This window comes from Amblyomma americanum, chromosome 1, assembly GCF_052857255.1.
Source record: "Amblyomma americanum isolate KBUSLIRL-KWMA chromosome 1, ASM5285725v1, whole genome shotgun sequence".
Taxonomy (NCBI): Eukaryota; Metazoa; Arthropoda; class Arachnida; order Ixodida; family Ixodidae; genus Amblyomma; species Amblyomma americanum.
In genome coordinates, this window is record NC_135497.1 from 5472696 (window position 1) to 5496299 (window position 23604).

General features: G+C 46.7%; 3 protein-coding genes across 3 annotated transcripts in view; 1 reads left to right on the forward strand and 2 right to left on the reverse strand.

The window, feature by feature from the left end:
* Positions 1 to 472: 472 nt before the first annotated feature.
* LOC144109411 (uncharacterized) lies at positions 473 to 4922 on the reverse strand. The gene is made up of 2 exons (XM_077642200.1): positions 4805 to 4922; positions 473 to 2786 (listed from the first exon to the last, which is right to left on the reverse strand). The coding sequence occupies exons 1-2, from the start codon at positions 4821 to 4823 to the stop codon at positions 2329 to 2331; spliced, it is 477 nt and encodes a 158-aa protein (XP_077498326.1). The 5' UTR covers positions 4824 to 4922; the 3' UTR covers positions 473 to 2328.
* Positions 4923 to 4949: 27 nt separating this feature from the next.
* Positions 4950 to 23530, reverse strand: LOC144109418 (uncharacterized). Its single transcript, XM_077642208.1, has 4 exons — positions 23180 to 23530; positions 8374 to 8646; positions 5775 to 6002; positions 4950 to 5075 (listed from the first exon to the last, which is right to left on the reverse strand). Exons 2-3 carry the CDS (start codon positions 8614 to 8616, stop codon positions 5850 to 5852), a joined length of 396 nt encoding a protein of 131 aa, XP_077498334.1. The 5' UTR covers positions 8617 to 8646; positions 23180 to 23530; the 3' UTR covers positions 4950 to 5075; positions 5775 to 5849.
* LOC144114795 (uncharacterized) overlaps positions 14325 to 23604 on the forward strand; it is a 32210-nt gene continuing 22930 nt past the window's right edge. Inside the window, exon 1 of the mRNA XM_077648797.1 lies at positions 14325 to 14648. The gene's annotated coding sequence lies outside the window, so the exon portion shown is untranslated. The remainder of the gene's footprint in view (positions 14649 to 23604) is intronic.

Consider the following 23604-nt stretch of genomic DNA (forward strand, 5'->3'; position numbering starts at 1 on the left):
GGAAAAAAGAGCTACAGTAGCAAGCTGCAGAAAATTCATCTGAAAGTGAAGAACAGCGTTCAGCGAACCGTTGCACCAAAACCTCTACCTTGCCCTACTAAATGCTGTCACTTCGCGTTCGTGGCTTAGTCTTCTGCAAGAAGTATCGAGGTGGAGGACGGATATTTCATTCACTGACGTTCAGATCGCGTCAGTAATTCTAAGATTGTGCTCAGTTTAAAATTATGAAGCCAACTTTCACTGTAATGCATAACGCAGTGTTCCCCAAAGCCGTCACGACGCGAGTGTACTCCACTGAAGGATAAAAGTCTGTTTCATTGGCATCTTATTAGCTACGTTCGGCGGCAGCCGCAGTCACGCTAGCTCAACAAACGTTCATTTCGCCTCTACAGCTGAACCTCGGCCACTGCGTTTTCTGTTCCTGGTGTTATCTTTGTAAACTTGACATAACATCCTTGACCCTTCACCACTGTTTAGTTTATAACACTTATATAATTTTTATTTCTTTTCCAGTCTTGAAGCTGAAGCTTGTCCTGCGCTGGAGTCCCCACATTGAACCGAAGCACAAGTCACTTCCGCTAAACACGCCATGGCTACTGCAAAGCCATCCGTGTTAGAAGAACGTACGCCATTAACCCTGCGCTGCACCAGAAGTAAAGCGGCACCACTGTGTAAGCTGGTTCGACGTGTCGCCGAGTATAACAAGGTTCTCTGGAACGTAGGCCTTGGGATAAGAGTGGAAAATGGCCTGGGTGAATTGGGCATCGCTTATCCCCGGGAATCGTAGTCGTGGACCCTTGGGAAGACCCAAGTATTGACTGTGAAAGCCTAGACTTCGCCATTATTTTGCAGGTCGACGTCCTCGCCCATCATCACTGCATTGTAGCCGTCGAGCTGACTTTCTTTGTAGCGAGCAACTCTTTCCTCCTCAGCCTTCTTCAAGACATGTACAGCGTCCGTAAGGTGACCATCTCAGATGTAACGTGCTGTGAAACAAAAGTCTTTGAAGCCCTGGAGAAGCTTGCCAACCCCTCGGACCAACATTATTCAGACGAAGGGGAAAAATACTTCTGCTTCTCTGTCAGACTGCCACTGTTTGTAATCCCTAAGGAGCAGGGCAGTATCACTCTTACAGCGCTGGATGTCGCCGATCTGGAATTTAGCACCAGCTGCGCACGACAGTTGATAAACATATTCTTGCAGAATAACACCATAAGTGACTTAACCGTCGGCTCCTGCGTGTTCACTTATGACTGCGTCGACCTCCTTCAAGGCTTCGTCCTCTACCTGCAAAAACACCGCTCGCCGCTCAAGAAGCTGAATTTGCGAACACCCGAGGCCAGCATGCACGCACTAGAGTCTCTGGTCAAGGCCATTGCACAAACGACGACGCTAGAACAGTTGGCCATTGATATAGATATCTACGATGCCGAAGACAAAGCCCTCTTATCCGAAGTAATCGCCCGGAACCGTACTCTGCGTACGCTAAGTGTTACATGGACGAGAAACTGCCTCGTGTCCACCATCTTCTACAGCTTCGACCATCTCTCCGGAGACGCAGCCACAAGGATCGAGCCGTGGCTTTTAGCGCTGCCAGAAAACGCTACACTTTTGGCGCTGACCGTAGACCTCTTTGGTTTCTCAGAAGAGGAGTGCTGCGCGTTTTTTCTCGGCCTGGCACTCAACAAAGCTCTCCAAAATGTCGACATAAGCCATCTTCCAGCATGCGCTGACCTCAGGGAGATATGCCAAATCATTCGTGATTCCCGCTTGGTGAAGGCCATTCACATTGAAGATCACCACCTGAGCATCGGTAGCCTTTCCATGCTTCCCGAATGCCCCGAGGCGACGTCCCTCACGATCATCTCTTTCCACCTCAACAATTCGGAGATTTTGCGCGTAACCTTTGAAATCCTCGCCTCCTGCAATCACTTGAGTTCACTTCGCGTGTGCGTGCAATACTGCTTCCTTGATAAGATCCAGTCTGCCATGGCGGCCTATATAATGGAAGCAAGCACACTGAAGGAGTTAGAAGTGCGAAGCGTGCGTCTACGTCGATGTACCCGAGGTCGAAGACCAGCAGCATGACCCTGACACCGAAAAGCTTCTGGCGAAAGCGCTGGCTTCCAACGTCAACCCCACCAGAATCACACTCAGAGAGCTGCGTCTGAGCGAAGACCACTGTGAGTTCCTTGCGAACGCTTTTGTCAACAGCCAAAATCTCTCCGCGCTCTCGTTCGCGGTGCCCAGCCGCGATAGCAACGCTGTCTTCTAGCAGACTCTGGTGTCGGGCATCGAAAGCAATCACCACCTGCTCCGCGTCGATCTTCAAAGTTGCAAAGGCCGTGATGCAGAGCTCGTCGTCATCCGGAACATCACGAGGAGCAACGCCAGCCTCGTCGCCAGAGCAGCCCGCTTCGTGACGGGTAACACGATCTTTACAACACACGCGCGGGCGATCTGGTGTCGGGACATGAAAGGATCCTCTGCATCGTTCAAGAAAATGTTGGCGTCGAAGCCAGTGAAGCGGCGACAATGCTGAGGCGCGCCTTGGGGCTTCAATGTTTGACGGAACTCGACGAGTACATCAGACTGGCTGGCGTTGTCAAGCGACGGGTGCAGTGCATCGGAGGACTCTGGAGCTCCGTGCAAATCGACGACCTCAGGAGCCACTGCTGGATTCACATCCGGACATTTCTGATTGTAGACGACGTTGTGGGCGCTGACTGCTCGTGAAGCTGTGATCGGACCTAGTATGGAGATCACCATGCAACGTTGTTCTTTACCTGGTTTGTATGAAAAAAATAAACATGATTTTAATTAGTAAACATTTGTCTCGCTTGCATGTGCGCCACACTTAACACTTGGGTGTTATGTATGAAATGAATGCCTCGAATCGGGCTAATTCCCACGCATGTGTGGTTGTGCGCACAAGACTTAATTTCTCTCAGATATATAAAGTGATCATTGTGTACAACTAGGTTACGAAAAGCATGACATTGCCGCACTACACCTAGAACGAGATCGAAATGCATTCTGACCCGCAGGTGGTAATACCAGTGAGGACTGACTGCACCTCGAGAGGAATTAGACCGGCAGCACACCTTCCCACATTTAAAGAGATATAGGTAACGTGCAAAAAATGCGGACAAATTTTGAATAGCAAATAGTCAATAAAATAAATATAGTGATAGCCCGCAATGCTCAAAATCTCGCAACCCTAAAGGTGCGTGGCATCCAGGCAGGGAAAGGACCACGCTTAATGGTTGCATAAAGGTGGATTTATCTGATCATATGCTGTGGCAAATACACCGCTATTCGCGTAACCTGCAAATAACATTCGAATAACGTGTATTTCTTAATTTCTGACATCTTCGGGTGAGTAATACTTGATGACTTAGACAGCCACAACTATACATCTCACAGAATTAGTAATTATTTTTTCAGGCATTTATCTGTTCACAATAATATGTGGAGACCTTCAGTGCCCTATTCAGTAGACATCACTGGAAATTGTATACATGGATTAATTAAATCAATAAGAAGTTTCTAGTTAAAAACACTCACAACCAAGCAGAACCTCGTTCATGTGTGTCATGGGCGACTGCCATGATATCAACGAATATGTCGCACCACAGACCTGTTTAGATCAGTGTATCAAGAGATTGCGCGAAAAACCTTCGTGGTCCTCTTTTTGAATGTCGTTTTTTAGCTCCATCACCAGAGCAGCTTCGTTTCGAAGTATGAGTATATCTTGTTGCCTATGGCCGGAATATTGGGAACGAAAGCATCGCCCATCAAGCCTAGCGTATTTTACCAACAACAGCACTTCCAACTCATGTGACCGGAACTGCGAACTGAATGGTTCGTACATCAAAATTTGGCATCAATCAACGTGCGGTGACTCTGCGAAATGAGAGTTAGGAAGCAGTTTTGGCGCTGGCGCACTTTAATAGCTATGTCGGCTGCTTAGAAAATATGTCATGCTAATGCTGGTCTCTTCTTGACGGCAATTTTCAACCAGAACGCTTTCGAGGAGTTCGCACGAAGCTAAGTAGGGTGCCAACTCGCCGCATACCCTATTCTAAAATTCCAACAGCGCAGCATACTGAAAACAGTGAGATAAAATCACACTAAAATAAAAAGAAAAAACTTGCGAACAGAATTCATTCGGTAAGCCACCAGTGAAACTATTTCCACTCTTGCTAAGACATCCCTGTCTTCAAGATACAGCAGTTTCTGCTCAGTGCAAATGAAGGCTTCCTTGTGCCAGATGGAAGTACCTTCTCATTATTGAACGTTACTCTCCACTTCCATGTGCACTGGGAAATTGTCAGCAACACTGTAGGTTGTGAACGCCAGTGTCAAATGTTCCGCCTGTGTGATCAGTGGTGCTCGCATTATTTTATCACTATGAAATTATCTTCCTTCTGTCCTTCATCCGTTGTTCGCGCTTCGGGCAGCTACCTTTTCAAGGCGTATGATAGCAGCCCTTATTGAAAGCACTTCTTTTTTGGTTTTTTTTTTACAAAGGGCATCTATTTAAACCTGATTTTGAAAATTGGGTTGAAAAAAATGAAAATTGGTTTTTGCGGAAAGAAAATAGCTCAGTATCTGTTTCGCATATCGGCGGGCAGTAAGCTAAAATTGTGTACTGTACCGAGATACAGAATCTAAGGGAGATACAGCATCGCCCTCGCACTAACCCTTCCCCACAAAAGAACTAGCATGAAAAAATTGGATATCTGATAAGATTCGATGTCAGATGACCCTTTTCAAATTAATCCTACAACAGAAGACCCACCAGCAAGGAGTGGCTCCATGGGTGACGTGTCAGTAGCAAGCAATGCTAGCGCCACTGCGTGGAAGGCGTCGTTCCGAGTGACTCCTTTGCGCCGCTCTGCCGTGTAGCGCTTGTAGAGATGGACCACTGCGGCGATCTCGCCCCAGATCATCTTTAACATGCACAAGATCACGAGCACTGCCAAGCTCAAAGCGAAGACCCATACGCAGGCCCCGACAGTGTTGTCACGCACGAAGTTCCGCATGTGTGGTCCGTACTTCTCGTGGTGGATCTGCAAAAAAGAGATGGCGCACAAGCCGATGCAAATTGTCGATCCTTGGTGCAATGACCACACAACGTGATATTTTTGAACTGTCACCTTTCTTCTGTTCATTGGTTACAGGAACGTTATTGTGCAAATAACTTGATTCTCTAAGGTAGACAAAATGACTGAGTATGTGGGTCTTATACCTGCCTGGACAAGCATCATGCCTCCCGATTAGGACCTATAACGCTGTAAACAACAATGATCGTTGTGCTTAGCACAACCACGGAGCCTTTAAAGCATGGTGTGCGTGTCAAATACCGCAAAAGAGCAACCATTAACCCTCAGCTTGTAAGCAAATATGTACACAGTGCGTGCAGTGTGTGAAGCTCAGTATGTCAGCATCCGCATCCCCCGATGCTCCTTGAGTTAAAAGCAATTGTTCCCTGCCACCTCGGTTTTACTCAAGCGCAAGAACTACCGTGACATTTTTTATTTCTTAGCACTGAAAGTGAAAATTTGGTCGTCGGTAGGCGCGTCAAAGAATTCAATCCTCGCTTAAACTCCGTTAGTTTCACTTTGTGCTTAAGAGGAGATTGGCGTAGGGCCAAATTTTTACCGTCTGCAGCTTAAGCTGTTAGCGCAGAGATTCGCTAACCCGGTAACCTAGCATGCATTGCGCAAGAAAACATTCTCCGACCACAGTGGTGCATATATATAATATACCTGGATAACCTCGGCGTGCTCTGACATGGCCAACATATCATAGAGATATGCGCACGCCTCGAAGATGTCTTCCTTCTACCGACCCGACGGCTTCCGGCACCACGTGGGAAGTGTACAGGTCTCCGAGCCGTATAGGTACGACAGCGTGCGGGGCAGGCACACGAGGTACTTGCTGTAGCCGTCGTACGCGTACAAGAACGCCGCCATAGCAAAACGGTCTCGCATCATCTGAAGAAGCAACCAGCGCAGCATGGCTTCATTAGGTAATGCCAAAAGAGCACCACTTATTCAGAGGGCCGCAAAGGTTACATCTCTCAGCAAAACTTAGTAGTTTTGCTGAGAGATTTGACTCTCCGTAAAACTTAAGCATAAAAGAAAGCAGCAGGATATTCCAAACAGATTGGCTCACACATTTTGTTCAACCCTTCCTTAATAATTTAAAATTCAGCTACTTCCAAAGCCAGGTCCCAGGGCAAACGCGATATCACAACAGTCTCTGTAAAGATAATCTCACCAGGATAGCTTCCAGGTAACAGGACAAGTTCAAAAGCAACGTTTTGGGCCAGTTGGCAATTAATTATCATTTCAGTTCTATACTGCATTCTTACATGAAGGCACAACTGACAAAAAGGAGACCGTAGAACCGCCAGTATTCGTCTGCATTTGAAGGAACAACAGGGCCGTACATAGAAATGAAACCCTTTTCTTATTTGCAAGAGGGTACAGTGGATAGACTATACGGGGCTATTCGTCCGTCTCCATTTCCTTCGGTCTTAGTCTGCGATCCTTCTTCGCATTTCGCCTTGTCCCTGTGATAAGCCTACCCTTGTTCTTTCCTATCCTACGTTCTCAACCCATTTGGTAGAGAGAGGCTTGTAAAGTACATGGCGGTGGTTCCAGAATAGAGCCCAGGAGGCGGGATTCCTATCTGTCGACGTCGTGTCTCCGGGAGCGCCGTCGCTTAGGGTGGAGACAACCGCGTCGTTACCCCTTTAGCGAGTTCCCTTGCGGCGCCCGCCATCATGGAACCCTACTCGCAGGCAGCACATGGGCAGAGCGCAACTGCATGTCGAGTTCGAGGCGAAGAAAGGCATGCCGCGCTGAGAAGATGATGATAACGTTTGTTGTGCACAGTTGGCCCTTTGGCCTAAGATAAGAAAAATATAATTAACCATCGGCAGTGTAAAACATAACATAAGCATCCTATAATTTGTATTTCCGTCAACACAGGCACCTCAAAGCGGAGCATTGCTTACTTAGAAATTAAACTAGCTGTGCACGCACACATATACACAAAGACCCAGAACAAGTAAGCGATAAACTCAGTGGCTATGTACGCGCCAATGAACTGTGAACCTCACAAATATGGTATTACTCGCACCAAACACATCAACTGGCCTTGGGCTGTGTCTGGATAGATTTTTTGCCAGAGGGAGCAGTAGACGTTTGGCTTCTCTCGGAAAAACAAACAATCCTCAGCCATGTGGCGAGCGTTTCGTGAACAGGGCCACACAGCCCTGAGCGTTTTGCCCAAGAACGCCGCGCACACGTCTCTCCCAACCGCAGCGATGAAGCGTGCGGAGCCCAATGGCCATCGCCGCTGGGGAGGCAGCGTTGACCACTTCACAGAACGACACCGCACTTCCGAGGGGGCGTGCGCAATCAGGCACCCTAAAACTTTTATTTAAGCAGCCTCGCCAAAAGGGCAAAAGGGGAGCTTCATAAAAAACTGATAACACATTGCACAGTCATGCTCTGCGTAACGATTAATTTCCTTGTTGCTGGACGTCGAACGGACCTTTTCAAGCTTTTTCAAGTCCGCTTTTCAAGCTCACATTCTTTCATTTTCTTTTTTATGCTCAAAATAGCTTGGAAGCAAATTATTTATGATCGCTCGTGGGTTCGTGTTGTCTTTTAGATAGGAATTTTGGATGCGTGAGCTAACAATACCATTTAGAGAGATGCAAGACGAGGTATTAGCCCTAACTAGAAGCTGTCGTTTTATGCCGTTGAGAGTTCGGAACCACCCGTAAAAGCGAAAATTATTTACAACTCGCAAAAAGTTCTAAGCTGCTGTAAATAGCCATCCAATTGTAGCCGTGCAGCTATATGACACGTTGCACGCTTGAATGAGATTATTTTAAAGCGCTTAAGTGAAGCCTTCCGCTCTGCACTAAACCCGGCGGCAACGTTGTCGCCGTTGTGAGCGAAAAAGCAGATGCCCCACTTGCCACATAGGTCACGAGACATTGTGATGTCATCACAACGTGCTCGACTTGTCAGGTGGCAGCTACATTAATGACTGGTCGTGAGAGATGGCTGTGTGTGAAACAGCTACCAGGCCATGTCAGGTTGCGCGTCACTTAACTCCTGCAACTATGTGCCAGGAGAGATATATGAGGACTTCCCGCTTTATATAAATCTAAAGCACATAATGACCACGTCTGTGAAGCGATACGCAAAGAAGACACCAAGCCGCTGAAGGGGCTCATTAACGCTATCGCGTCATATCCCCAAGGCAGAGCTCGAGTGTTTCCTCAAGCCTTTGCATGCAAGTTAGGTCTAGAAGTGCAATGCGAGCCAGTTTTGCAACTCTCACCGCTAATCCCGAGGCCAGCAGGGGATCACTCGCCCTGAACAAGACGGCCAGCCACACCGTGTAGAGCAGCCTGGTCAGGACCAAGACGGCGAAGGATGCACTGTGCCTCCCTTTGTGTAGCGCCTCGAGACATAGGTCCAGCACAACTTCGGTGCCAGCGAAGATTAAAGACTCGATCACAATCAGCGCTGGCACCTTAAGGTCGGTGAGCAGCGGTAAGGCGGACTGCCGGTGGCGCATCATCACGCCCAGGAACACCAGAAGAGGCAGGCCCTGTAAAGTCGCAATAGGCGTGGCAGATGTGCAGCGCTGTTCCAGGGAACTGAAGTTCCCAATGAGGATACATGCAGGGCGTCAAACGAAACCGATGTTCTGAGTGCAAATCCTAAAAGAAAGTGACGGACTGCGTAGAGTTCAATGAGAACAACTGCAAGGCAGAAACTCACCATACCTAAGTGTCACCTAAACCACAGAATATTTAGCTTGCATGCTAGCATTTCAATCGTCGTCGTACGTGGCTGTTATTCTGTGAAACACAGGCGCCTTTTAAGACGTGAATGAGTAAAAATGAACCACTGCAAACCTAAGATTGATCCAGATTATGTTTTCGGACAAGGTGTGCAAGAAAAAAAATTCTTTGCTGCCAGCCTGCGCGCTCTTCTAGCCACGTCAGTGTGTTGACTAGGGCAAACAATTCGGTATCTTTACACAAGGCTTCTTCGATATCTTCAGAGAAGCCTTCTTTGTGGTGTATTTTTTCTCTCTTTTGCAGTCTTTTTTTTTTCAGGAGATGAGAAGGATAAAAATTACAGAAATTTGAACACGGTATTGGTGACGCAGCTAGAGGAGCGGCAAGTCTAAGGTTGCGAAAAACATGACACACACAAGGAAGGGTTCATGGTATACGTGTACACTTCAGGTCGCATTGATAGGCCAGAAACTAAAGGCGAAATAATTAATCAAAGTCAAAGTCACTAAAAAACCGTGTGTACTCTTATCAGGATATCAAGGCGGTGAAGCACTTAATTCCACTGCGTCATAATCTAGCGTAGCGTCCACATGTGTTAACGCGAGTTGGTAATAGTGGTGCGCTTTCCATGCCAGAATGAACTAACCACGAAGGCGATGGTGGATGCCAGGACTATTGGCGTGACGGCCCCGTCGAAATGCAAGGACATCTTAACGCCCAGGCGCACCATGTTACCAGAGCATCCTTCGGTGCGATTACTCCTTTCATCCCGGACCATACAGCAGCGCTTCTGCAGAGCCCACAACGCAACCTCCTTCTTGCTGTCAGCTCCAGACAACCCCTCCTAACGAGTCTGCGTGCAGAAGATGACTGCTTTCGGGACAAGACCACGCCCTTCATCGCAGTCCTCGTAATTTCCGCCGAAGCCAGTCTGTAGCGCACCCAGGCTTTCAGTGACACCCACTTCCATACAAGGCGTGGAAGCATGTGACGACCCTCCCTGACACATGTCGGTCATGACTGGCACGCTCATGCTTGTGTTCCTTGAGTCCAGATTGTACGGCTACATACGGCAGCGAATTTTGAGCAGACGACGGCAGGGAGGGGGGCACTAGAGTCTTATGCACTTTCTCTGGCACTAGTCGCTTAGCGCCGCTCGCACACCCACTCAGCCTCTTTCCTATTCTTCATTGTTGTTGTTGGCCTCTGTTGGAATGGCACATACCGGCGGTGGAAAATTTGCGGGGTAAATTAACTATGGAAAGAAATATGTTGGTGTGACGATAAGAAACCGGAAGCGGGCGGAGTGGGCGAGGGAACAAACGCGGGTTAATGACATACTAATCAAAAGGAAGAAATGGGCTTTGACAAGGCATGTAATGCGAAGGCAAGATAACCGCTGGTCCTTAAGGTTAACGGAGTGGATGCCAGGAGAAGGCAATTGTAGCAGGGGGCGGCAGAAAGTTAGTTGGGCGGACGATACTAAAACATTTGTGGGAATACGGTGGGCAAAGCTGGCATATAACAGGGTTAATTGGGGAGACATGGAGTGCCACGCCTGTGCCCTGCTGAAGTGGGCGTATTCATGCTGATGATGATGATAACCTCAAACAGGAGGTATATGTTTACTCACTTTTGTTAGGTAAGCATCGGTAAACTTTTTTGGATTCAAAAATAGTTCAATATAGAAATGCATAACGAACAAATGAACCTACATTACGCAATGATTTAATAATGTACAGGTACGCACACTGCTTTCAGAACGTGACTCCTGCAAGACGTTTCCACCAAAGGAGAGGAGAACATGAATACAAGGATGAAGCCCTGATCGAGAGAGGGGATCGCCAAATAAGTTCTTCTCCGAGAAGAAAACCTGCGGAAGCAAAGGAGGAAGTATTCAAGTGATTCAGATTTTGGACTTCGTTCACAAGGGTCCGACGATTGCCACAAAGATAGTCTCGAAAAGATCGTGAAGCAACCTTGCTCTTTCTCTTATGTTTCATGGCAATGCCTATGCTTGAAACCATTCACAGATATTTTTCAGCGAATGGTACACCCCTTTCTTTCACATTTTTTTTAATTGCGAATCCAGACTGCCATGTTCGCTTGCTCGAAAATGACTCTCTCATCTAGGAGGGTTTTAATTTAGGCGCGGCACATCGATGTGTAAATCTTCAAGCCACTGACCAGAGCACTGCTGATCCTGCAGACGTGGCGTAAATCGGGGTGGGGGGAGGGGGCAGGGGCTCCTGACCCCCTCTTCCCTTCGCTTTGGGCGGGAGGGGGGGGGGACACAGCATCCGAGTGCCACCAGGATAAGAAATGCAGGTTCTGAGGCACACCATGGGATCAGCTTGTTGCTGTGTCATGTAATGTAACATGTAACAAGATTGGTGTAATGTTTACTGCGTGCATGGTTGCTAAGTAGCATTGTACCCCCTGGGACAGTAGACACCACCATAACAGCAGAAACCTCCGTAACGTGTTTACCATTAGATTGCGTATCTGGAAATTCCCGTGATCACATTGACTTCACCTGTTGGCACACAGGGATGTGTGTGTCCTAACTTCATTTGCATTGATCCGATCTTTCAGTTCTGACGTAAATTGTGTCTGCTGCACAAATTAGTGAGCATTCTATAACTGATAACTTCGCATGCACGGTTGCAAATGCGTGGCCGGATAGGACTACTGCGCGTGCGCAGCAGGCATACAGCCTTCGTCAAAAATGTACATACCAAGAAGTTTGCTTCTAAGCTGCTTAACGCGGCTCCCTAGAACATTTAGCAGTCCAAAGCTTGGGAGGATTGAGAGCATGAAGCCATTCCTCTTTCGAGATATTACGGCCGCTGCGGATGTATAATTAAGCACGCTGCAGGCCTCCCAAGCAAACGCTTTGGGCTGTATACTTTTGACGGGGGCTGTACGTTAAACCGGTATACTTCTACACTGGTATGTCTCCTGGGTGCTATATCGCTCTGTTGATGAACTGAACATAACCACCAGAATGCAGCAGCAAGAGCTTCACATATGCGTTTGCCAGCGAGAGCGCCTAGAAAACAGGCGGCATTACGAGAGATTCGGGGTCGGGTTCAGAGAGAGGCACTTGTGAAATATCTGCCGTGGTGAGCGCCACCGCTAGTCTTCCCTAGCGGCCGTCAGCTCTGTCTGGTGCTGTAGTGAAATCACGCTTAGAATGGCTTGGTTTAGGAACGCCCCTTTTATGAACTGTTAAAATACTTATGAAAAGCTTCATGAGGAATCCTAAGCACCTGCTAAAACTAAGAGCTCAAATTATCCGATCATTGTTTATTTTCTATAAGGAAAAAATTGCTGCCCAAATCAATCCGCTTAATATCCCTGAAATGCTACGACATTTATGAGCTCGTTGCAGGGCTGACCGTGGCGCAACCAATGTGGAAGCACTAAGTGCGCTACATCTCTACGAAAGCCGCGTTCTGGCGGAATTGCTCGGCCAGCACTGCTCTTGACGCGTTGCGAGGGTGCGTGGAAGAAATGGTGCCGCTGGCAGTGTAGAACAAGCTGCCACTTCTCGTTTGTTGCCACTTTGTTTCGATACGATCTCTATAAGTTGTTCCGTCGATGGCGTTTACAAAGGCAGAATCACTAAAAAAGCCACGAAATAGTACATGAAGGCACTGTTTTCTTGAATGTCATATTTGCATTTTGTCTAATTGTTTTTTCTGCTCATTACAGTTTTTTTCAACAAGGGGGTTCTGAAGATGGCATTTGTGTTTCCGGCTTTGAATTTTGTAGCCTGAGCTACACTGGCCGAGGTTAAGCAGTTTCGCGTGGTTCCTGGAGAGCCGTGCTGCGCATGCGCGAGGAGCAGTGACGTCACACGGCGCACAGCTGGCGCGCCGGAGCGGCCACCGCGCGCGCCTCGCCCGCAATATCCGATGCAGAGGCACTGGCACCGGCGCGAGCCCAGCTGTGCGCCTCCGTTGCACAGTAGCCCTCTGACGCTACGCCGGAGCCGCTTGATGGCGCCTCTCATTTTGTGCGCATGCGCAGAGGTGTCAGTGGGAGTGTACATATAGCAGAGCGTTTGCCCGCGTGGTATAGCCATGAATAAGGTCTAAGAGGACTTGCTGCTGGGCTAGTTGGTTTTGGTTCATAATTAAATAGTTTTTAGGCGCATAAAAGGACAAGACACATAGGGTAGGTGACAGGACGAAGCGCCAACTTCCAACTGATTTTATTGCATGCGTGAAACGTACTTAAATAGCTTGTCGTCACATGTGCAGATGGGTCACCTAAAGCTCAAGAACGACTTGATTAGGCACGCTCCAGGAATTTCTTTTCAAAGACGTACAATACTATCGATGTGTCACTTACGCACAGGTCGCCTCTCTTTTTGATAAAAAACGCTCCTATCAACTCCCTAGTATTAGTATTCCAGCTTTTGCCAAGAATGCGCACATCAGTGAAGCAAGGCTCACAATTGCTGCGGGACGGGCACTTACTAATGTGCTTAGTTAGATGTGTGCCTTCCTTTTTCTGCTCTACGTTTCTCTCATGTTCCCTCGTTCGCTCATTCAGGCACCTGCCAGTCTGGCCTATGTAGGAGTGCCCGCAAGACAGGGGGATATCGTAGACAACCCCTTCAGCACATTTTACGAACGGTCTCCTGTGCTTTGTTCCGCAGCCTCGTTCCTTGCTGTTCTCTTTATCAGTACGGGAGCAAAGGCCACCTAGCTTTCTCGGTGCCGAAAAGGCGAACCGTACAGCATGGCGGCTGGCAACTTTTTTCAAATTATGGGCCACACGATGCACGTATGACAGCACCACTGGTCTTACCTCTTCTCGAGGGACCTCTGGCCTAGCTCTACCAGTACCATTCTTTGTCTTGTTTAGGAGACATTCAACCACCGCCGTCACGAGCGAACGGGGGAACCCTGCTGCAAAAAGCCTAGCCAATTGGTTATAAAAACTGTCCCGCATTTTGTGAGGGCATGACTTTTTGAGAGCGGATTCAAGGCAAAGCGAAGCAATCCCGCGTTTAACAAGTTTGGAATGGCAGGAGTCAAAAGGTAGCAGCTGCTTCTTTGCACGCAAAAAGTAAGACCAACAGACCCGATCACCATAGAACTCAATTTTAAAGTCTAAAAACTGTAATGAATCATGAGCAGGTAGTTCGTGTGTGAACTCCAGACCTTTTCCATGCAGATAAAACAGGCAGATAAAACACCGTCCACCGTTTTCTTAAGGTTGTAAAGACCTTCTTTAGTTAAAACAATCATAAAAGCATCAACATACCTAAATACTTTAAAAACCTTGTCAATGGGTAAAACTTGCTCCAGAGCTTGGTCAGTATGAGATGAAAAGATGTGACATAGCACCGGTGCCACACAGGACCCAATGCATATGCCTGATTTTTGCAGAAAAAACTGCTGGTCAAAAGTGATAAAAGTAGATTCCAGGTAAAACTGTAATAGGGTTAAAAAGTCATCATGTCAGCTGGTCGTCCGGCAGAGCTATGACGAACCCCTTCATGTGGTTCACGCAGATTCTGCTGTCGGCTGTGACTACGATGGCCAGCACCCAGCAAGATACGACCTGTTTCGTCACCCTGGCACTCCCCCCTCTCTACCCGTACGGAGACTGCGCAAGCAGGCTTCTTCCGCACTGCTGTCTTTGGAAAAAACCACACCGGAAACCACCGCACTCGACTTCCGTCCCGCCTGACTACTTGGGCAGCCACCTGCCCCGGAATTCTTTCAGTGGGCATGTCAGCTGGTCGTCCGGCAGAGCTATGACGAACCCCTTCATGTTGTTCACGCAGGTTAGTAACAAAAATTCCACTGTCAAATCCTCTGACCGCTGTTTTGTCCAGCTGGCGTGCCCTCGCAGCTTTTGTGCTTTCGGCGCTTACGTAAAACAGTTCTTGCTTTCTTTGCTACTGCTTAGCGGCGATGTTGAAACTAATCCTGGCCCCAATACTGAACAGTTGCTGAGACAACTTCTTGACGGTCAAAAAAACATAGAAAAGCGATTAAATGCTATAGAGTCTAAGCTTGAAACCGTGGAAGCCATAGCAGCCAAATATTCCGTTCTAACAGAGCACTTCGAGAACATGGAACGAACAATACAATGTCTTGAAAAGAAGCTAGTTGATTTAGAGGACAGAAGCAGACGAAACAACCTTATCTTTTTTGGCATTAAAGAAGAGGCGGACGAAACAACCGAGTCGCTGATGACTACTCTAAATGATAAAGTGTTTTCTAAATACCTAGGCGTGCAAGTAACTTCCGTTGAGAGACTGCATAGGATGGGCCGTAGGCAGGCAAACAAGCACCGGCCTATCATTATGAGGTTGATAGATCACAGAGAAAAAACGAACGTGCTGCGCAACTGCCACAAGCTCAAAGGGCAACGTATTTCAGTTTCAGAAGATTTTTCAGCAGTGACTCGGCAGATTAGGAAAAACCTTTGGGACAGCACGGCTGAAGAAAGGAAAGCAGGTATAAAAGTAAAGCTTCAGTACGACAAAATTAAGGTTGACAAACAAATATATCGGTGGGACAGCATTCAGATGGCAAGAGTGCCAGTCAGTTCGCGTCCTGAAAGCCCCAATCAGCAGTGACTTAATGACTGTGTTAAAGAAAAATCTGAACTTCGGTGTTTAAACATTAACGCCCGAAGCATACTAAACAAAACTGCCGAATTGGAAAGCATTATAACCGCACACAAACCCCATATCCTAGTAATCACCGAAACCTGGCTACATAGTGGCGTCGCCGACTCGGAAGTAACACCCAATGGGTACAAAATTTACAGACATGACAGAGACTCCCGTGGCGGTGGCGTTGCTATTCTTCTCAAAGAAACGCTGAAGGCTACTAGGCTGCCTGACATTACAGGAATTGAATGTGTTGTAGTAAAACTTTTTCTCATTGAATGTAATTTAATTGTAGGAGGGTTCTATCGTCCACCCAACTGCGAGAACGTTTTCTTCGAAAACCTTAATGAGTTCTTGTGTGCCTGCAGGAAAAAGCGCTGTGCTATGCTCCTTACGGGAGACTTTAACGTTCCATCTGTCAATTGGAATGATTTTCCCGAGCCCCTTTCAAGTGCTTCTGAGCCTTTCGTTGATATAGTTGTTCTCCACAACCTTACTCAGCTTGTCAAAGAACCTACCCGTGTTCACAATAACACATTGTCAATTTTGGACCTTTACCTTTCAAATGCCGCTGTTATTCGCAGAAACCCACAGGTTCAGGTGTTCGAAGGCATATCAGACCACAAAATGGTTTACCTAACTTTGGAAGTAAACTTCGATTCACATATTGAAAAACTAGAAAGAACCGTCCCTATTTTCTCGCGTGCCAATGATACTGATGTACTTGATGCACTGGAGAGCTCGTTTTCTACATTTCAAGTTATGTGTGGATCAAATGAACATTCAATTGATGACCTGTGGTGTTCCTTCAAATGCCTTGTATTAGAATGTGTGCAAAAGTTTGTTCCGGTGAAGCGAAAAGTGCTGCAGAAACGGAATCCCTGGGTAACAAAAGAAATCGTGCGGTTAGAACGTAAGCTAAAAAAGGCAAGAAAACAACACAAACTACGCCCCACTATTTCCACTTGTAACAGATTGCTTGGCTTACGTTTATCTTTAGCTGAAAAAATAAAAAACGCAAAAGATCATTTCCAGAAAATAACGCTCAAAAACTTTCTGCTCTCTTCCCCGGAGAAGTTCTGGCAGCACTTATCGCCGAAAACGAAAGTTGCACCCAAACTCTGCATCGGTGATACTTTTATCTCTGACAGTGCAAATGTCGCAGATGCGCTTAACCAGTACTTCTGCTCGGTGTTCACGCATGACGATGGTATCAGCCCACACTTTCCTGTTTATGAACACATTCTGCCAATTGCTGACGTCACTATTACTCAGGAAGGGGTGTTGGCGCTTTTGCTCAATCTAGACACCAAAAAATCGCCTGGACCTGATGGGATTCCGAATGCATTTCTTTTCCGTTACGCCGAGTGGTGTTCAAGATATCTAACTTTAATATTCAAGAAGTCATTAACAAGCGCGAAACTCCCAACCGAATGGAAGCACGCAAAGATCGTTCCCATACCAAAAGCAGAAAATCCGTCCCTCGTCACGTCATACAGGCCAATTTCTTTACTTTGCACTTGTGCTAAATTGCTCGAACATATAATATTCAAACACATATCCGTCTTTCTGAATGACAACGCATTAATTGATACCAGACAACATGGGTTTAGGCTAGGGTTTTCTACCGCAACTCAGCTCGTAGAAACAGTTCATGATTTAGCAGCAGCTTTAGATAAGCAAAGCCAAGTCGACATAATTTTCCTCGATTTCGAAAAAGCATTTGACCGCGTCTCTCACTCCAAATTACTGCTGAAACTAAGACCCATACTAAAGAACAACACCTTAATTAACTGGATTGGGGAATACCTGTCCTTACGAAAGCAATGTGTTCAAGTTAAAGATGCAGCTTCTTCTTCCGCAAACGTAAACTCAGGCATTCCACAAGGCTCAGTTTTAGGTCCGCTATTCTTTCTGATCTTCATAAATGATATCGTCAGTGACATTCACGTCAAGATCAGACTTTTCGCAGACGACTGCGTCCTATATCATGAAATACGTAGTGCGAACGACCAGGCAGTTTTAAACACTTCCCTATCTAAAATACAAACTTGGTGCACGAAATGGCAAATGACTATTAATCTTAAAAAGACTGTGGCAATGACCGTTACACGCAAAAAGAACCCGTTATCATTTGCTTATAACATTAACAACCAGTGCTTATGTCGTTTCCAGTTACAAATACTTGGGAGTAATAATTTCATCAGATCTTAGGTGGAATGAACATGTAACACACACCTACAATAGAGCAATGAAGAAACTTGGCTTTTTAAGGCGTACGTTAGGGAACGCTTCACCTGAAATTAAAATCCTAGCCTACAAAACATTTATCCGACCCGTCCTAGAGTATGCCGCGATTGTATGGGATCCACATACACAGTCTAATATTACCAAACTTGAGAAAGTTCAAAGAAAATCAGCTAGGTTCATCTTTAACTCATACAGCTGGCGCACGTCCCCATCATTACTTCTAGAAGCTGCAGAACTGGAAAGTCTCACATTCAGACGTTACCGGGATAGGATGAAATTTTTCTATTTACTCTATCATAACCAACTGGGAATAGACAAAAGTTCATACATTCTGCCAGCTAACCGCCGATCTACGCGCTCATATCACACCAAAAAAGTCCTGGATTTTTCGTGCAGGACGGACGCATTTAAAAATTCCTATTTTCCGCGCACTATTTGCGATTGGAATGCATTATCCGCCGACACAGTTGACTGCCCAACGGTTTCCTCATTCCTCTGCGCACTTGCGCGTAAGTCCTGAGTGACATGTGGCTCCCCCTCATCAAAATGACACTCATGTTGTAAATACTATCTTGTGTTTTTGTTTTTGTTCTGATTTATCATTCAGCGTCCTGTATCTTGTTTGCTGATTTTGCTGTTTCTGAATTTGTTGATTTGTGTTGTCCACTCCTGCCTAAGGCCTGATAATAAGGCTGGCAGTACCTGGAAAATAAAAAAAAAATAAAATAAAATATGGAAATACCGGCTGAGTTCTGAAAAGAAATCGGGTCATTTTCCTCCATACACTCCCTAACAGCGGAGAACAAGGGGCCATGAGGGACTGAATAGAACAAATCTACAACATCCACTGAAAAAGCACTCCCAACATCAGGGTTGGGTTCAAAAAATTCACAAATATCATTTGACCGTTTTGTCAAAAAAGGATCATTTACATGCAGCTTGGACAGGTGCTTAGTCAAATACATGCTAAGATTTTTCTGCCACGTGCCTTTTTCGGTTACGATAGTTCTAAAAGGCAGGCTTTGCTTGTGAGTTTTGACAGAAAAGAAAACTTTGAGCGCGCTCTTTTTGCTATCTCTAATCTGGTTGGTAAGGGTGCTCAACCCCAGACCATCACACAAGGCCATCGCGGCCGATTTCACTTTTGTAGATTTTTTAGATATTGGAACGAAATTCTTTCTAACCGCTTGAGTTGCTCTCGCTGAGTAGTCATCGTCCGAGATGACTACAAATCCGCCCTCCTTATCAGCTTGTAGTAGACGCAGTTGATTTCTTCTGCAGTACGACACAATGGCTTCCGTCGACATTCCCTTGTTTCTTGTGGTGTCCGGAATACCCGACTTTAGAAGGTATTCAACGCCTTCCAGCAGGCATTTTTCTCGCACCTCTGCTGTGGCTTTTCTTGCAATTTGTCGGTTAATGGCTAACAGATTTTGAGACGGCACTTTTGGCTCCACTGCGTACTTCGGTCCTTTTTCCAAAACAGATTTCATCTTCTCTGGCAGATGTACATCACCCATTATCACCAATCCTTCTCCACCTTTCATCTTCTTGTCCTTTCTTACTTCCCTCAGCAAACAGTTGAGCATGCACGTCCACTGTTGCTCAGTCATCCTTGAGGCCAACTTGGTGATGGATCGAAAAGCGGTCTCAGCTACACATGCAGGACTTTGTGCGAAGCAGGCTGCACGCAGAAGGTCATAAAAAAGGCGATTCTGGCGCCAAAACTTCGACCTGAGGATCTTGCTAATTCGCTTTACGTGAACCCATGAAGGAAGCACAGGGCGAAATAGCGCACTTACTTCAACGGGGACCAAGCCGTTCTTGATGCAAAAGGCGACTGTCCTTGCACGACAGCTGTTGGCGACGACACATGTGATACAATCATCAATGAAACGTGGAGATGACACACAAAAGGAAGAGCCCACTGTACTAGAAATATGGTCTAAGAGCACTTGCTGCTGGGCTAGTTGGTTTTGGTTCATATTTAAATAGTTTTTAGGCGCAAAAAAGGACAAGACACATAGGATATGTGACAGGACACGCATGCAATAAAATCAGTTGGAAGTTGGCGCTTCGTCCTGTCACCTACCCTACGCGTCTTGTCCTTTTTTGCGCCTAAAAACTATTTAATCATGAATAAGGATAGCGAAATTGCTACTCAGCGGCAATTAATGGTCAGGGGCTCAGCGTAGCTCACGCTACGTATATCTTGGCATATTCGAGCTAAGCCACTGCTAATTGGCTGACTGGAGGCGTTTCCTGAACCCAGCACCGACAGCAGATCCGAAGTGAAATCTGATACGATAAAGGTATCGGTCAGCTTCTTGCCCTTGACACGCTCGTTGAGGGCGAGGACGAAGCCGACATACTCCGTGTACGCTTCGCTCTCGGTCCAGCGGGTCTTGTCAGCCGGCGTCAGTACGCACGGCTGCGGCTCGGCGTACATAGGTTCTTCTTCGCTTTCTGACATCTTGTCAGTAGCAATGCTTCGTCGTTGAATGGCTAAGGGCGCCTGCCTTCCCAAAAGACCACCAGACAACGAATCTTCTTCCTCGTGACTCATAAATCTGCGCTGGTGATAGTGTTGATGGAGATAAGCCCAATGGCACTTTAAAATGGCAATTTTAAATCCTCAGTAGAGATACTTAAATTTTCGTTGCGCATTTTATTATTTGTAAAGATGCTTAAGGCATTATTATACACGGATTACCACCTGGTAATCACGTACGACAGCCAAATAATTTATACTCTCATTTCTTTTGCGTGCCGCTTCGACTTCAACAATCGAATGAGGACTGTGACATCAAATTGTACTACGCTAGTCATGTGAGACACAAAAAAGTTTCCGATATAACCAGTCGCGACGGCTCAGTGTTTAGGGCGCTCAGCTACTGAACCGGAGTACCCGGTTTCGAACTCCACCGATGTGGGAGCGTTTCGATAGAGACGAAACGCACAAGGCGCCCTTGTGCTGTGTGATGTCGGTGCACGTTAAACATCCCCAGGTGGTCCAAATTATTCCGGAGACTAGGGCACCTCCTTCCTTTCTTCTTTCACTCCCTCCTCTATTCCTTCCCTTAATGCACGGTTCAGGTGTCGAACGAGATGGGATGGAAGACGCTTGAAAAACGTAGATATTGTTTGAGGTTAACATTTTTTCATAGTATTTACTATTCCAATACTGGCATAAACCGTGACCTGTACATTCCTTCACCAAACTATATTTCGCAACGTCGTGACCATCGATTAAAAGTTAAGGAAATTAACTGTAAATCAGAGATGTACAAATATGCTTTTTTCCCTAGGTCTATAAGAGATTGGAACCGGCTCTCTGAAGAGGGGGTAATAATTACGTCAGGTGATTTATTCTCATCTCTGTGAATGCTGTTTTTAGGCTGTATTACTGTTTCATCATGGTTGCATTGCATGTGCTGCACTTTGTTACCTTTCTTTTCTTTTGTATGATGTGTTATTCCCCCCCACTGTAATGCCACTCGTGGCGCTGTGGGTATTAAAATAAACAAATAAACAAATAGACAGGTACTGCACCGCTTCCTTTGCCCCCTCCCCCACAAAAAAAAAAGTTTTCAAACCATCTGATGCTTCCTCAATCGTTGTCATTCCGGCTCTTGGAGGAGGCTCTATTCAGCACTGCAGTGAATTAAAGCGATGAAGCAAAGATATTAAGGACGTTTTGTCATGGCGCACGAGACACAAATATACACTCTGACGTCACAGCCATCATTCGGCTGTTCAAACCGAAATAGGACAACGGAAAAAAGTCGACTATAAACTTTTTAGAGGGCGTAATCAAATATCACATGGTGATTCATGCGTAGTAGTGCCTCCCGCATCAATATAGAGAAGAAAACATGACACCAAAATAAGGTGTCTATACTCCTTAATGTTGCGCTTATCTACCATATTATACAAGCACAGATTAATGAGTGCTGCCTGTCAGGAGGCTATGCTGGCTGCACGCATATCGTGTAGCGTCTTCGCCGAAAGTAAACGACCAGCCGCGGCGGGAGCGGGCTCGCAGCCGAGTGGCGGCGCTGCGGTCTCCGGCGCCGGCCGCTGCTCCCGTGTACTTGCAACCATATAGTTCCTTAGTGAAGCCTTGAGGGTAAGCTGGCGCCTTTTCACTTCATCCACCATGGACGCCCGAAGCATGCTGGGAAGACAGATGCCGGATTGACATCTAGTGCCCTGTTGACTGTGTCTACTGGTCCACAGCAGGTGGCGAATTTCCGCCTCTCCAGCCGGTGTGGATTAATTCGAGCAGTCATGAGGGAAGGGGAAACTTCGCGGGGGAATGAGGCCGCGTGTGCGTTTCCTTAAAGGGGATGCTAAGATGGGCTGGGCGGAGCGGGCGTTAGAAGGGTGCCTTGTGAGGGATGTCCGGACGAGGTGGCTGAGAGAGGGTATAGTCAGTGTGCCCTGCTCGGCAGGCATATTTTCGAGCTAGGGCGTCGGTGCGTAGTTATGTACCTGGACCTTCTGTACCTGTATCTCAGCAGAGAGGGCACGATCTGGTGGGGCGCCGCCTTAGCAACGAGTGGAAAAACAAGCAACTAATTAGGCTTTTAAAACTAATTGGAGCCGTTTGAGAGGTTAAATTTGGCTTTTGTTCGTGATGAGAAAAGCTGATTAAATTGCGATCTTGTCTGAAGTCCGAAGAAAGAAAACAACGCCACTATTGTATTTTCGTCAGCAGCTATACCGTACTCTCAATACTGCGGCATCCTGCCTTCGATTTCCTTGATGATGTAAGCTGTTTGCATAATCCGTATAGTCCTACACTTCAGCGTGTAATGCAAAGCGTAAGGTGCCATACATAACACTAACCGAAATTTAATTTACATTACGCTGATATATTTAAATTAACCAAATTACAAAATGTCGCACAAAATATCCTTGAAGGCGACTATGAGGTGTGCTAAGGTAAATTGTTCGAGAGAATGGGGGAACATCAGTGTGGTATCACAATTTTAACAAGCAGTGCTTTTACATAATCGAAGAAACCAGGAAGGGCCGTCGACGATTACCCAAGGCTTAGACGAAGTGTTCACTTTGCCTTTTCTTTGTCTTCAGCACTAGTGACATGGAATTAAAGGTCCGATGAGCCCACCGTACTAGTGTGTCTGTGTGCAGCCGTTTCAAACTGCAATTGATACGGTTCATCGGTTCGATAAGGACCAGCAATTGTTTTTCCCTTGCTTTAAACACCAGACGCTGTATTTTTAAATCTGTTGAGGGAAGGGTTATTCTAGTGCACACAACCACCCATGCGTTGGCATAACCCTATTCGAGGCCTTCATTTCATGCATAACCCTCAGTGTTAAGTGTGGTGCACATGTAAGCGAGACAAATGTTCACTAATTAAAATAGTCGTTATTAGCTTCATAATAACGAGGTAAAGAACAACGTTGCAAGCTTACCTCCAAAATATGTCTGATCACAGCTTCACAAGCAGTCAGCTCCCAAAACGTCGGCCACAGTCAGGAATTTGCGGATGTGAATCCAGCACTCGTAGCTGAGCTCGTCCAGTTGCACTGAGCTATCGCGTCCGCCGATGCACTGAACCCGTCGCTTGACCACGCCAGCCAGTCTCATGTAGTCGTCGAGACCCGTCAAACATCGAAGCCCCAAGGCGCAATTGAACATCGTCGCCGCTTCCCTGGCATCGACGGCAGCATTTTCTTGAACGATGCTGAGGACCCTTTCATGTCCCGAGACGAGCTCGACCGCGCGTGCGTTGAAAGAATCGTGGTCACCCATCACGAAGCGGGCTGCTCTGGTGACGAGGCTGGCGTTGCGCCTCGTGATGTTGCGAATGACAACGAGCTCTGTGTTACGGCCTTTG

What these genes read in the sequence shown, in the direction of transcription:
- LOC144109418 (XM_077642208.1), bottom strand. Translation starts at nt 8,616, where the DNA reads ATGATGCGCCACCGGCAGTCCGCCTTACCGCTGCTCACCGACCTTAAG. An exon ending in TGCTGGCCTCGGGATTAGCG is followed by an intron (nt 6,003 to 8,373) that starts GTGAGAGTTGCA and finishes TTGCTTCTTCAG; the next exon opens with ATGATGCGAGACCGTTTTGC.